This window comes from Oncorhynchus kisutch, linkage group LG25 (assembly GCF_002021735.2).
Source record: "Oncorhynchus kisutch isolate 150728-3 linkage group LG25, Okis_V2, whole genome shotgun sequence".
NCBI classification, from domain to species: Eukaryota; Metazoa; Chordata; class Actinopteri; order Salmoniformes; family Salmonidae; genus Oncorhynchus; species Oncorhynchus kisutch.
Genome location: NC_034198.2, coordinates 41,707,857 through 41,723,403, shown reverse-complemented (window position 1 = coordinate 41,723,403; position 15,547 = coordinate 41,707,857). Strand labels below are relative to the sequence as shown.

The 15,547-nt window shown below is 40.4% G+C and overlaps 1 protein-coding gene across 1 annotated transcript in view; it reads left to right on the top strand.

The window, feature by feature from the left end:
- LOC109884091 (RPE-retinal G protein-coupled receptor-like) overlaps window positions 1-7,227 on the top strand; it is a 7,633-nt gene extending 406 nt beyond the window's left edge. Inside the window, exons 2-7 of the mRNA XM_031804580.1 lie at window positions 285-444; window positions 981-1,102; window positions 1,235-1,388; window positions 4,577-4,694; window positions 5,124-5,237; window positions 6,098-7,227. Of these exons, the coding sequence (XP_031660440.1) occupies window positions 285-444; window positions 981-1,102; window positions 1,235-1,388; window positions 4,577-4,694; window positions 5,124-5,237; window positions 6,098-6,244 (815 nt within the window). The 3' untranslated portion in view covers window positions 6,245-7,227. The remainder of the gene's footprint in view (window positions 1-284; window positions 445-980; window positions 1,103-1,234; window positions 1,389-4,576; window positions 4,695-5,123; window positions 5,238-6,097) is intronic.
- The last annotated feature ends 8,320 nt before the right edge of the window (window positions 7,228-15,547 follow it).

The window sequence follows — 15,547 nt, the reverse complement described above, 5'->3', positions numbered from 1 at the left end:
AGATCTTAAAGGGACAGGTCTACTGATTTTAAAGAGATCTTAAAGGGACAGGTCTACTGATTTTAAATCATGCCAAGATTGTCACTGGAAGATGCGGTTCTGTAAGGTTGACATGTGAAATAGTCAAATAAAAGTCTGTGTAGTTAAAATTCAACGATTTCTGACATTATCATATCCTATTCACATGTAGGCTATATAACTTAACTGAAATGTTAAACGTCCATTTTTAGTCTTTGTCTTTCCCCCCCCCATGATGATTTCTCTTCTTTCCACATGTCTTTTAGGTCTTGTCGGATTCTTCCTGAACGCCGTTTCAATATTGGCCTATATTAGCGTAAAGCAAATGCGAACTCCCAGTAATTTCCTTGTCTTTAACCTCGCCGTGGCTGACATTATGCTCAATACAACCGGCCTGATCGCTGCATACGCCAGCTTATCGTACAGGTATAAATGATTATCCTTTGACACTGCATTAACGCCCGTGGAGGTTTCCTGACTTATGTGTACAATAGTTGTTGTTAAAACGCTCTTATGCGTTTGATCGAAAATTTGTTTTACAGACAGGACATCAGGACAAATCGTTCTAGTGAGGCACATTTTTTTCATGTATATCTGAAACGCTATGATGGATAGATCCTTTACTACACAAAGCTGTAATGTTAGTGTGTGTGATCATGACTTTATAGTTCAACTGAATAGAACCACAAGTCAAAGTAGGTGTATTTGGTATAACAATTAGCTGCCAAATGAGTTATCATGTTTATGTAGGAATGTAGCCATTCTGAAACCGGTTTATGCCTGATTGGATTAGAAACACTGAGGCTGCGTTTACACATGCAGCCCAATTCTGATCTTTGGCCAATAATTGGCCTTTTGTTCCAATCAGATCAGATCTCTTGCCAATAATCGGACAAAGGATCAGAATTGGGCTGCATGTGTAAACGCAGCCTAAATGTGCTCCTCTCTTCTCGTCACCCTAGACACTGGCCCTGGGGTCAAGACGGATGTAGCAACCACGCCGTCATAGGGATGACAGCAGTGCTGGCCTCCATCAGTTTCCTGGCTACCATCGCCTGGGACAGATATCACCAATATGTCACCAGTGAGTAGTATTATATATTATATATATATATTATATATTATTATATTATAGTTTTATCTATATAAATCTACAAACCTACAAACATATTCTTGGAAAATGGTAAATAAATATAACAACATTATTTTGTTCCAGATCAGAAGCTGTTTTGGAGCACGGCCTGGACTTTTTCTATCATTATCTGGGGGTTGGCCATCTTCTGGGCGGCCGTCCCTCTGACTGGATGGGGAGTGTATGACTTTGAGCCAATGAGGACGTGCTGCACTCTAGACTACACCAAAGGAGACAAGTAGGCTACATTTTAAAGTGGAACTGACAAGCGTTTCATAATAATCATAATATCAGTCAAAAAAATGATCGCCCAGTTTATCCAACTTTATACGAGGTTTTAAAAATAGGTTCTATTCGACTCGACGTTCACGTGACGTACACTAAGGCGTTGTTGGGGAAATCGATGGATGAAGTTCAATGCAGGGTAGCCTAGTGGTTAGAGTGTTGGACTAGTAACTGAAAGGTTGCAAGTTCAAATCCCTGAGCTGACAAGGTACAACTCTGTCGTTCTGCCCCTGAACAGGCAGTTCCTAGGCCGTCATTGAAAATAAGAATTTGTTCTTAACTGACTTGCCTAGTAAAATAAAGGTAAAATAAAAAAATTGAATTCACCAATACAGTTCTTGCTATTCCCCAAAAATATTGCTATCAGGTTGTAAATCCCATCTTGTACATTGTTTGCTGCCTGCATTCGGGATGCACTGTTTCACTTTCCATTACTAAATATTTTGGCTAGCATTAGTTGTTGATCTTTATTGTTGTTGATGTAAATAGCTGAGGGAGGGAGAGCCTACATGTTCATGGTTGTTTGATCAATCGGACTGTAAAGAGGATTCCCATTGTATTGCCATATTTGCAGAAATTTATTCAGGTGTATTTTGTGTGCCTTTTGGATAATGCTTTCTAATGATCTAAAGTCGTGCTGTTGTTACTGTCTGTAAACACACAGTCCAGTTCAAAGTGAATGATGGGCGGCCCTACTGCCTGTAAAAACACAGTCCAGTTCAAAGTGAATGATGACAGGCCCTACTGCCTGTAAACATACAGTCCAGTTCATAGGGAATGATGACAGGCCCTACTGTCTGTAAACATACAGTCCAGTTCATAGTGAATGATGACAGGCCCTACTGCCTGTAAACACACAGTCCAGTTCATAGTGAATGATGACAGGCCCTACTGCCTGTAAACACACAGTCCAGTTCATAGTGAATGATGACAGGCCCTACTGTCTGTAAACACACAGTCCAGTTCATCGTGAATGATGGCAGGCCTTTGTGGCAAATGTACCCCTGATTGGCTTTGGTGCACCGTTCTGCATAGACTCCGGTCTTCGACAATGGTTTTATTTACTGCAGTGTCTAGTAATTGTCCAAACGCATGGACGCTTTTCCACTCGATATTGCTATAGAATTTTCACAAATGCCTTAATATACGTAATTCCTAAACATTCTAAGAATTTAGGAAAACGTGAAAATTACCATATCTAATTGCTCACTTCACAGATGTTTTAAAAGTGTCATGTTCTTCCTGTTGGTGTATATGAACAAATTGTAATAAGATTTAATGTTGCTAAAATGCTGTCAATTCCACTATAAATTCACGTTTATATTTTGGTAATTTATCCAGAGCGACATAGTCAGAAATTATACATCATGTTCTCTCTCATCTGTGGTTAAGAGGAATTCCACCATCATGTTCTGTTTTGTCTGTGGTTCAGGGAATTACACCATCATGTTCTGTTTTGTCTGTGGTTCTGGGAATTCCACCATCATGTTCTGTCTTGTCTGTGGTTCAGGGAATTACACCATCACGTTCTCTCTCATCTGTGGTTAAGAGGAATTCCACCATCATGTTCTGTCTTGTCTGTGGTTCAGGGAATTCCACCATCATGTTCTGTTTTGTCTGTGGTTCTGGGAATTTCACCATCATGTTCTGTCTTGTCTGTGGTTCAGGGAATTACACCATCATGTTCTGTTTTGTCTGTGGTTCAGGGAATTACACCATCATGTTCTGTTTTGTCTGTGGTTCAGGGAATTACACCATCATGTTCTGTTTTGTCTGTGGTTCAGGGAATTACACCATCATGTTCTGTTTTGTCTGTGGTTCAGGGAATTACACCATCATGTTCTGTTTTGTCTGTGGTTCAGGGAATTACACCATCATGTTCTGTTTTGTCTGTGGTTCAGGGAATTACAGACCTCTAAGGTCATTTTATTGTAGCTCAGCATCTCCCTCACGCACTGTTACCTCGGAACATTTGTCGTTGATGTGTCACAAGATTTTTTTTAAAGACAGTTTTGAAAAAAAAAGCAGACTTCCAAAACTCATAAATATCCTTCTATTTCAACCAGCTGTTGACGTCACTGTTTGACTTTGTAAAATATAAATAGTGGAATACAGAATCAGGGCTTTAAATCAATCAAACAGATTACTTCAAAAGTAAGCTCTTTAATTTAGTTGAAAACATGCAGCATTTCACACAAACAGAGAGAGAACACTGCTAGAAATCTTTAATGGGTTGAGATTCATTTCAGACAATAAAACAAAAGCTCTCTAGCAATGTCTCCCATGGACTAGGGTTCCAAATTCTGGTAACACAATGTCTCCCACGGACTAGGGTTCCAAAATCTGGTAACACAATGTCTCCCACAGACTAGGGTTCCAAAATCTGGTAACACAATGTCTCCCACAGACTAGGGTTCCAAAATCTGGTAGCACAATGTCTCCCATGGACTAGGGTTCCAAATTCTGGTAACACAATGTCTCCCACAGACTAGGGTTCCAAAATATGGTAACACAATGTCTCCCACAGACTAGGGTTCCAAAATCTGGTAACACAATGTCTCCCACAGACTAGGGTTCCAAAATCTGGTAACACAATGTCTCCCACAGACTAGGGTTCCAAAATCTGGTAACACAATGTCTCCCACAGACTAGGGTTCCAAAATCTGGTAACACAATGTCTCCCACAGACTAGGGTTCCAAAATCTGGTAACACAATGTCTCCCACAGACTAGGGTTCCAAAATCTGGTAACACAATGTCTCCCATGGACTAGGGTTCCAAATTCTGGTAACACAATGTCTCCCACAGACTAGGGTTCCAAAATCTGGTAACACAATGTCTCCCACAGACTAGGGTTCCAAAATCTGGTAACACAATGTCTCCCACAGACTAGGGTTCCAAAATCTGGTAACACAATGTCTCCCACAGACTAGGGTTCCAAAATCTGGTAACACAATTCCCAGGTGTTCCAGAACTCCCTTACAATTCCGTATTTTCTGCTAATTCCCTCCTTATTCCGGGAATCTTCCAACCAGAATTTAGCAACCCTAGACATGTGAGTATTCCACATTCATAGAGATGCACGGGATAATACAGTATGTCTTATGTCATTCTATCGTCCGTGTTCATCTCCATTCAACAGAGACTACATTACCTATATGGGAGCCCTGACGGTCTTCTACCTCATCTTCCCTGCTTATGTCATGAAGTCCAACTACGACGCCATTTACGCATACTTCAAGAAGATCCACAAGCACAGGGTAAACCTTGGAACGTTCTACCGCTAGAATGTTTGGAACGTGTTCTTTGGAACGTTGCAACACATTTTAACAACACCAGTAATATTTGGCCTTTGGGGGGGGAGGGGGTAAAAAACAACATACTTCTCATTATATTTACAACGTGATAAGTGTGTTAAATCCTAGTATGTGAACATCGGGAAAGTTGTTTCCGTGAACTTCAGATTACAAGACTTCTCAGCAAGATAATCCCGTAGACAATGTTTGCTATTATTTAAAGTAAGATGTCTAAATGTTGTATGTGTGTAGATAACAGTCATTATGTTCTGCTCTTTTATACATTTATATTATGCTGATATGTTGACTCTATGTTATTGTTGTCATAGTGTAACTGAAAAGTCACATTTCATTCAATTCAATACAACTTTATTGACTGTCTTTGTTTTCCAGTGGAACACCAGCGTACCACTGAGGGTTCTGTTGTTCTGCTGGGGACCCTACGAAGTCATGTGTATCTACGCCTGCTTCGGCAACGCCAAACTGGTCTCTCCAAAGCTGAGAATGGTGAGCGGAGCTGCTTCTTCTTCTTCTTCTTTTGAGAGCTTCTTCTTCTTCTTTTGAGAGCTTCTTCTTCTTCTTCTTCTTTTGAGAGCTTCTTCTTCTTCTTCTTTTGAGAGCTTCTTCTTCTTCTTCTTTTGAGAGCTTCTTCTTCTTCTTTTGAGAGCTTCTTCTTCTTCTTCTTCTTTTGAGAGCTTTTTCTTCTTCTTTTGAGAGCTTCTTCTTCTTCTTCTTCTTTTGAGAGCTTCTTCTTCTTCCTTTGAGAGCTTCTTCTTCTTCTTCTTCTTCTTTTGAGAGCTTCTTCTTCTTCTTCTTTTGAGAGCTTCTTCTTCTTCTTCTTTTGAGAGCTTCTTCTTCTTCTTCTTTTGAGAGCTTCTTCTTCTTCTTCTGAGAGCTTCTTCTTCTTCTTTTGAGAGCTTCTTCTTCTGAGAGCTTCTTCTTCTTCTTTTGAGAGCTTCTTCTTCTTCTTTTGAGAGCTTCTTCTTCTTCTTTTGAGAGCTTCTTCTTCTTCTTCTTTTGAGAGCTTCTTCTTCTTCTTCTGAGAGCTTCTTCTTCTTCTTTTGAGAGCTTCTTCTTCTTCTTCTTTTGAGAGCTTCTTCTTCTTCTTCTGAGAGCTTCTTCTTCTTCTTTTGAGAGCTTCTTCTTCTTTTGAGAGCTTCTTCTTCTTCTTCTGAGAGCTTCTTCTTCTTCTTTTGAGAGCTTCTTCTTCTTCTTTTGAGAGCTTCTTCTTCTTCTTTTCAGAGCTTCTTCCTTTTTTAATATAATTTTTCTCTTTCTGTGCTTGATAATGCTTTAGCTAAATAACATGTCAATGGAGAGGTTTGATTTAAATAATTTTAACGAGTACATGTTTGTTCATTTTGTAGTTGCTTCCTGTTTTGGCGAAAATGAACCCTATTTTCAATGCTTGGCTCTATTCCTTTGGGAACGAGTTCTACAGAGGAGGGGTGTGGCAGTTCCTGACTGGCCAGAAGTTTACAGAGCCCGTCGTTGTGAAGTTAAAAGGAAGATAAAGGAAGTTATTGTTAGTTACAGTCGTATATATAGAACGGTCAGAGTTTCTATTCCCATTCTACTCATTCAAATTCTATGGTTACAGTACCATAAATAGAATTAGAATGTTCCATGTTCCATCCTACTCATTCTAATTCTATGGTTACAGTACCATACATAGAATTAGAATGTTCCATGTTCCATCCTACTCATTCTAATTCTATGGTTACAGTACCATACATAGAATTAGAATGTTCCATGTTCCATTCTACTCATTCTAATTCTATGGTTACAGTACCATACATAGAATTAGAATGTTCCATGTTCCATTCTACTCATTCTAATTCTATGGTTACAGTACCATACATAGAATTAGAATGTTCCATGTTCCATTCTACTCATTCTAATTCTATGGTTACAGTACCATACATAGAATTAGAATGTTCCATGTTCCATTCTACTCATTCTAATTCTATGCTAAAGACCATATTCAAACAACAAATCATCAACATACACTCTCATTGCAGTAGGTTTCACATTGGAAGAATGCTATCTGTACAAGGTTGTAAAGTAAATAGGAATTGTTTATTTAGTTGGTTTGGGATACCATATGCCAATGTAGCTTGACAATAGCGATATGGTGATTGTCCATTCAAACAGACTGTGGGGAGAGGCACCTGTTCTTAGGTTGAATGATGTATCATGATTTACTAGAGATGAATGGCTAGACATGATTGACTAGACACTCATTGACCTATGTTTTAGTAGAAATACCACAGTGCTCTTAAAATGACATGTTCATGTTGAGTGATTTTTTGAAGGAAGTAAAAACTAGTGTAATCAACTTAATAGTGGATGAGACTGAATGTTAGTGGAGTCATGATAATGTAAAACAGATTTTATATCCAATAGCTTTACTTCTAGAACTTTCCCTGATGTCCTCCTCTGATCACTGTCAATAAACGCAGCGAGGTGTGCTGCCATGTGCTGCTCTTCAATCTGACTCAACTGTCCATGGAAATGGTGGGATGCTCAACACGCCGATTTACTGTACAGCTGTAAATGATGAGTGACTTAGTCTTCAGACTACAAAAAGAGCTATAGCTGCCAGACCTGCGTTCAAATATCAGTCTTCAAAAAGAGCTATAGCTGCCAGACCTGAGTTCAAATATCAGTCTTCAAAAAGAGCTATAGCTGCCAGACCTGGGTTCAAATATCAGACTACAAAAAGAGCTGTACCTACCAGACCTGCGTTCAAATATCAGACTACAAAAAGAGCTATAGCTGCCAGACCTGGGTTCAAATACCATTTAAAATATTTAAAGTACCTTAAGCGTTTACTTTAGCCTGCCCGGAGTGCCAGATGAGCGAGGTTTACTTTAGCCTGCCCGGAGTGCCAGATGAGCGAGGTTTACTTTAGCCTGCCCGGAGTGCCAGATGAGCAAAGTTTACTTTTATGCTACTATTTTATTGGTTCCATTGTGCCAGGCAAGCTCAATCAAGCCCGGCTAATTAGTATTTGACATGAAATATTATCTGAAGCCAGTTCTGATTTATTAAGCAAGCCATTTCATGCTATGGTGGTGGTTGTCTAGTTGGGTCTCCTGGACCCTGTGGGGTTTTATGGTTGTTTCTCAAATGGCATCTTATTCCCTATGGGCCCTAGCCAAAAGTAGTGCACTATATAGGGAATAGGGCCCTAGCCAAAAGTAGTGCACTATATAGGACATATGATTCCATTGGGGACAGCTGAAACCCCTGACTGTACAGTGCCTTCAGAGAGTATTCACACCCTGTGACTTTTTCCACATTTTGTTGTGTTACAGCCTTGATTTAAAATAGATTAAATGTAGATTCTTTTTTTGTCGCTGGCCCACACACAATACCCGATTATGTCTAAGTGGAATTATGTTTTTTGAAAATGTTTACAAATTAATAAAAATGAAAAGATGAAATGTCTTGAGTCAGTAAGTATACAACCCCTTTGTGATGGCAAGCCTAAATAAGTTCAGGAGTAAAAAAAAAAATGTGCTTAACAAGTCACGTAATAAGTTGTATGGACAATAATAGTGTTTTTGAACGACTACCCTCACCCCACACATGCAATTATCTGCGTCAGTCGAGCAGTGAATTTCAAACAAAGATTCAACCACAAAGACCAGGGAGGGTTTCCAATGCCTCGCAAAGAGAGGCACCTATTGGTAGATGGATAAAAATAGAAAAAAGCAGACATTGGAGGTGAAGTTGTTAATTACACTTTGGAAGGTGTATCAATACAGTGCTTTGCAACAGTATTCATCCCCCCTTTGGCGTTTTTCCTATTTTGTTGCATTACAACCTATAATTTAAATGGATTTTTATTTGAATGTCATGTAATGGACAAACACAAAATAGTTCAAATTGGTGAAGTGAAATGAAAAAATTAACTTGTTTCAAAAGATTGTAAAAAAAGAAAAAATGTAAAAGTGGTGTGTGCATATGTATTCACCTCCTTTGCTATGAAGCCCCTAAATAAGATCTGGTGCAACCAATTTCCTTCAGAAGTCACATAATTAGTTAGATTGCACACAAGTGGACTTTATTTAGGTGTCACATGATCTCAGTATATCTACACCTGTTTTGAAATGGTTAGGGTTAGGGTTAGGGTTAACCCTGTCTGTAACACCACTATGCAAGGGGCACCACCAAGCAAGTGGTACCATAAAGACCAAGGAGCTCTCCAAATAGGTCAGGGACAAAGTTGTGGAGAAGTACCGATCAGGGTTGGGTTATAATAAAATATCTGAAACTTTGAAATCCCACGGAGCACCATTAAATCCATTATTAAAAAATGGAAAGAATATGGCACCACAACAAACCTGCCGCCCACCAACACTCACAGACCATACAAGGAGGGCATTAATTAGAGGCAACAAAGAGACCAAAGATAACCCTGAAGGAGCTGCAAAGCTCCACAGCGGAGATTGGAGTATCTGTCCATAGGACCACTTTAAACCGTACACTCCACAGAGCTGGGCTTTATGGAAGAGTGGCCAGAGAAAAATAAGCAAACATATTTGGTGTTTGCCAAAAGGCATGTGGGAGACTCCCCAAACATATGGAGGAAGGAACTCTGGTCAGACAAGACTAAAATTAAGCTTTTTGGCCATCAAGGAAAACACTGTGTCTGGCGCAAACCCACACCTCTCATCACCCCGAGAATACCATCCCCACAGTGAAGCATGGTGGTGGCAGCATCATGCTGTGGGGATGTTTTCATTAGCAGGGACTGGGAAACTGGTCAGAATTGAAGGAATGATGGATGGTGCGGAAGTTGGTGGGGAAGTTCTTGAGGGAAACCTGTTTCAGTCTCCTAGAGATTTGAGACTGGGATGACCCTAAGCATATTGCTAAAGCAACACTTGAGTGGTTTAAGGGGAAACATTTAAATGTCTTGGAATGGTCTAGTCAAAGCCCAGACATCAATCCAATTGAGAATCTGTGGTATGACTTAAAGATTGCTGTACACCAGCGGAACCCATCCAACTTGAAGGAGCTGGAGCAGTTTTGCCTTGAAAGAATGGGCAAAAATCACAGTCACTACAAAGATAAAGGCGTCATTCCTTACTCAGTTCCCGGAGAGGAAGGAAACCGCTCAGGTATTTCACTATGAGGCCTATGGTGACTTTAAAACAGTTACAGAGTGATAGGAGAAAACTGAGGATGGATCAACAACATTGTAGTTACTCCACAATACTAACCTAATTGACAGAGGGAAAATAAGGAAGCTTGTACAGACTACAAAGCATGCATCCTGTTTGCAACAAGGAACTAAAATAATACTTCAATTTTTTTTTCAAGCAATTCACTTTTTGTCCTGAATACAAAGTGGTGTGTTGTATTTGATTTGCCACAATCATATTACCACAGTACCACACTCCATTTTTTTCAAGCATAGTGGTAGCTGCATCATGTTATGGGTATGCTTGTAAACTGTAAGGACAGGAGAGTTTTTCAGGATAAAAAAGAAAGGGAATTGAGCTAAGCACAGGCAAAATCCTAGAGGAAAAGCTGATTCAGGCTGCTTTCCACCAGACACTGGGAGATTAATTCACCTTTCAGCAGGACAATAACCTAAAACACAAGGCCAAATCTACACTGGAGATGCTTACCAAGAAGAGACAGTCAATGTTACTGTCAAGTTGGCCAAGTGGCCAAGTTACAGTTTTGACTTACAATTACTTGAACATCTTTGGCAAGACCTGAAAATAGTTGACTAGCAATGATCAACAATCAATTTAACACAGCTTGATACATTTTTAAAAGAATAATGGGCAAAGATTATTGGCAAACCATTATTAATTCAGGCTGGAACACAACAAAATGTGGAATAAGTCAAGGGATAAGAATAGTTTCTGAAGGCACTGAATGTAGCAGCGTCTTTCTGTGGAGAAGTATTCTCTAAGTACTTTAGTGTGGAGAAGTATTCTCTAAGTACTTTAGTGTGGAGAAGTATTCTCTAAGTACTTTAGTGCGGAGAAGTATTCTCTAAGTGCTTTAGTGTGGAGAAGTATTCTCTAAGTACTTTAGTGTGGAGAAGTATTCTCTAAGTACTTTAGTGTGGAGAAGTATTCTCTAAGTACTTTAGTGCGGAGAAGCATTCTCTAAGTACTTTAGTGCGGAGAAGTATTCTCTAAGTACTTTAGTGTGGAGAAGCATGACCATCCTTGAAGGAAATGGAGAAAACCACTGACGGAGGAAGTTTGTGAATGACCAACGCTCCCCGAAACAGTAACAGGGAATAAGTCAAGGTACTTAGTCTTACAATGTGTTACACAAGTTGCCCCTATGTAGTCTGGAGTAAATGGCTCACTTCAGTCGAAGAACCGAGCTAGATTAAACCTAATAATAATATTTGGTGTTATTGAATGTGTTTTTGTTCTAATATTTAATAATAAATAACATTTAGCAGATAGTTTTGACCAAAGCGACTGACAGTCATAAATGTTTGACCTTATGTAAAATACAGTACGTCTACTCTATGGCAGTAGTTGACAATATTATGTTTCTCGGTTTGGACGGGTTTCTTTTCTACTCACAATAATGTGTTCTGGTGCCAGGTGATGTAAGGCTAAGTAAGCACGTCAGACAGACATCAACACGGTGGTGTAATGGCCTAGCGCCTGTCACTGTGTCGTCTGAGCTGCTCAACACGGAGTCTCCAGTCCTGAAATAAACTATGGGAGTGGAGTGGACTACTGCCGCTCTTAAGTCCCTGTCACAGCAGCCCTGTGTGGCATAGCACCAGGGCATGTCAGAGCTACTTCATCCAGTCATCAGGGATGTGTCACAAATGGCAAGCTGTTCCCTTTATAGTGCACTACTTTTGACGAGTGGTGCACTATAAAGGGGAAAGGGATCCCATTTGAGACACAGCCTGCAAATAGACAAGAGCTTTCCTCTTGGGGGGGGGGGGGGCTTTCTCCTAACTCGCCTGAATGTTAGTGTGGCAGGTTCAGAGAAACCTGTTGACCAATGAAAAGCAAGCGCTCAAAGTACTCTGAGAAAGTATACTGACTCCACACGGACGTTACAGGATGTTGCAGGTTGACAGATTGATGCAACCAACCATTCCGTGGGGAAATAAATCACGCGTGACTATCTTTTAATACATTAAGTCAACCATCTGTTCCTTGCTGTTTTTTTTTTGTTGGCATTTACATTGTCTTAGAATTATTAATTTTTTTGCATTTTTAGCATTATCCGAGCATTATGTCCAAATGTTTAACAGGACAACAATAACATTATTGTACCTTGTTATACAAATTGGGCAACTTCTGGCATACAAAATACAGTTCTGAGATTAATTTTGTTGAGAGCATGACTGGTGGTAATGACAGAATGCCAACTAGATTAGCTAGTAATAATCTGGATAAATCAAAAAACGGATTTAATTCATCTCAAAATGATTTATTTTGATTTATTTTTTAATACAGCCACACACACATGCTCCCCAGACCTTTCACGCTTCAGTTTGATTGTGTAGCGTAGTTACATGGTCGTTAGCTGCAGCGTAATCTACTCAACGGATGAGCTGGAACGTCATACGTCATACAATATGTGTCCCAAATGACCCTAGTGAATTCCTGGTCACAAGAAAAAAAAACTCAAACAGGAAGTACCAGTGACGCGCTCAATACAGAAGTGGTTGCTGCCTTCAGACAGTATTCACACCCTTTGACATTTCAGTTTGTTGCCTCAATTTAAAATGGATTAAATACATATTTGTTTATGTGCCACTGGCCTATTATTTATATTTATATAGCCCTTCGTACATCAGCTGATATCTCAAAGTGCTGTACAGAAACCCAGCCTAAAACCCCAAACAGCAAGCAATGCAGGTGTAGAAGCACGGTGGCTAGGAAAAACTCCCTAGAAAGGCCAATACCTAGGAAGAAACCTAGAGAGGAACCAGGCTATGTGGGGTGGCCAGTCCTCTTCTGGCTGTGCCGGGTGGAGATTATAACAGAACAATACTCCCCATAATGTCAAAGATGAAATGATGTTTAATTTATAAAACATTAAATGTCTTGAGTCAATAAGTATTCAACCCCTTTGTTATGGTAAGCCTAAATACAGTAAGTTAAGGGCTTAAAATATACTCAAAAGTCACATCATAAATTGCATGGACTCTCTGTGCAATAATGAATGTGATTTTTTTTTATGACCACCTCATCTCTGTACCCCACACATACACATACACTATCTGTAAGGTCCCTCAGTCAAGCAGTGAATTTCAAACACAGATTCTGCCACAAAGACCAGGGAGGTTTTCCAATGACTTACAAAGGGCACCTATTGGTAGATGGGAAGAAATAAGCATGGTAAATAATTACACTTTGGATGGTGTATCAATACACCCAGTCACTACAAAGATACAGGTGTTCTTCCTAACTCAGTTGCTGGAGAGGAAGGAAACCGCTCAGGGATTTCACCATGAGGCCAATGGGGACTTTAAAACAGTTACAAAGTTTAATGACTGTGATAGAAGAAAACTAAGGATGGATCAACAACGTTGTTATTCCACAATACTCCACAATACTAACCTACATGACAGAGTGAAAAGAAGGAAGTAAAATATAAAAATATTATGTTGGCGACTTTTAAACAGGTTCAAATTCACATAGACGCAGGGCCAGGCAGATTACCAGGATGTGTACTCAGAGCATGTGCTGACCAGCTGACCAAGTGTCACTGACATTTTCAACCTCTCCCTGACCCAGTCTGTAATACCTACATGTTTCAAGCAGACCACCATAATCTCTGTGCTCAAGAACACCAAGGTAACCTGTCTATCGCCCTGTAGCACTCACATGAAATGCTTTGAAAGGCTGGTCATGGCTCACATCAAAACCATCATCCCAGACACACTGGACCCACTTCAATTCTCATACCGCCCCAACAGATCCAAAGATGACACAGTCTCTTTTCCACTCCACACTGCCTTTTTCCACTTGGATAAAAGGAACACCTATGTGCGAATGCGGTTCATTGATTACAGCTTCGTGTTCAACACCATAGTGTCCTCAAAGCTCATCACTAAGCTAAGGACCCTGGGACTAAACACCTCCCTCTGCAACTGGATCCTGGATATCCTGACGGGCCATCCCCAGGTGGTGAGGGTACGCAACAACACACCCACCACGCTGATCCTCAACACAGGGGCCCCTCAGGGGTGCGTGCTTAGTCCCCTCCTGTACTCCCTGTTCACCCACGACTACGTGGCTGCGCACAACTCCAACACCATCAGTAAGTTAGGCCTGATCACTGGCAACGATGAGACAATAATTGTAATTCCATTTTGTTCATTTGTTTCTGTGAGTTCGATGTGCAGTTTCTCTGGAGATAAATCAGACCCAGTCTGAACTGTTTGATGTAGTAGGGAGTTGTAGTTTCTGTAGAGATAAATCAGATCCAGTCTGAACTGTGTGATGTAGTAGGGAGTTGTAGTTTCTGTAGAGATAAATCAGATCCAGTCTGAACTGTTTGATGTAGTAGGGAGTTGTAGTTTCTGTAGAGATAAATCAGATCCAGTCTGAACTGTGTGATGTAGTAGGGAGTTGTAGTTTCTGTAGAGATAAATCAGATCCAGTCTGAACTGTTTGATGTAGTAGGGAGTTGTAGTTTCTGTAGAGATAAATCAGATCCAGTCTGAACTGTTTGATGTAGTAGGGAGTTGTAGTTTCTGTAGAGATAAATCAGATCCAGTCTGAACTGTGTGATGTAGTAGGGAGTTGTAGTTTCCAACAGTGTGAATGTGCAAAGCTGTAATCAAGGCAAATGGTGGCAACATTGAAGAATCTCAAATATAAAATATATTTACATTTGTTTAACACTGTTTTTGGTTACTACATGATTCCGTATTTGTTATTTCATAGTTTTGATGTCTTCACTATTATTCTACAATGTAGAAAACAGTACAAAATAAATAAAAACCCTTGAATGAGTAGGTGTGTCCAAACTGTTGGCTGGTACTGTACACCACCCCCCCTCCACACACACATGCATATTGACGCCACACACACATGCATATTGACGCCACACACACATGCATATTGACGCCACACACACATGCATATTGACGTCACACACACATGCATATTGACGCCACACACACATGCATATTGACGCCACACACACATGCATATTGACGCCACACACACATGCATATTGACGCCACACACACATGCATATTGACGCCACACACACATGCATATTGACGCCACACACACATGCATATTGACGCCACACACACATGCATATTGACGTCACACACACATGCATATTGACGTCACACACACATGCATATTGACGCCACACACACATGCATATTGACGCCACACACACATGCATATTGACGTCACACACACATGCATATTGACGCCACACACACATGCATATTGACGCCACACACACATGCATATTGACGCCACACACACATGCATATTGACGCCACACACACATGCATATTGACGCCACACACACATGCATATTGACGTCACACACACATGCATATTGACGCCACACACACATGCATATTGACGCCACACACACATGCATATTGACGCCACACACACATGCATATTGACGCCACACACACATGCATATTGACGCCACACACACATGCATATTGACGTCACACACACATGCATATTGACGCCACACACACATGCATATTGACGCCACACACACATGCATATTGACGCCACACACACATGCATATTGACGCCACACACACATGCATATTGACGCCACACACACATGCATATTGACGCCACACACAC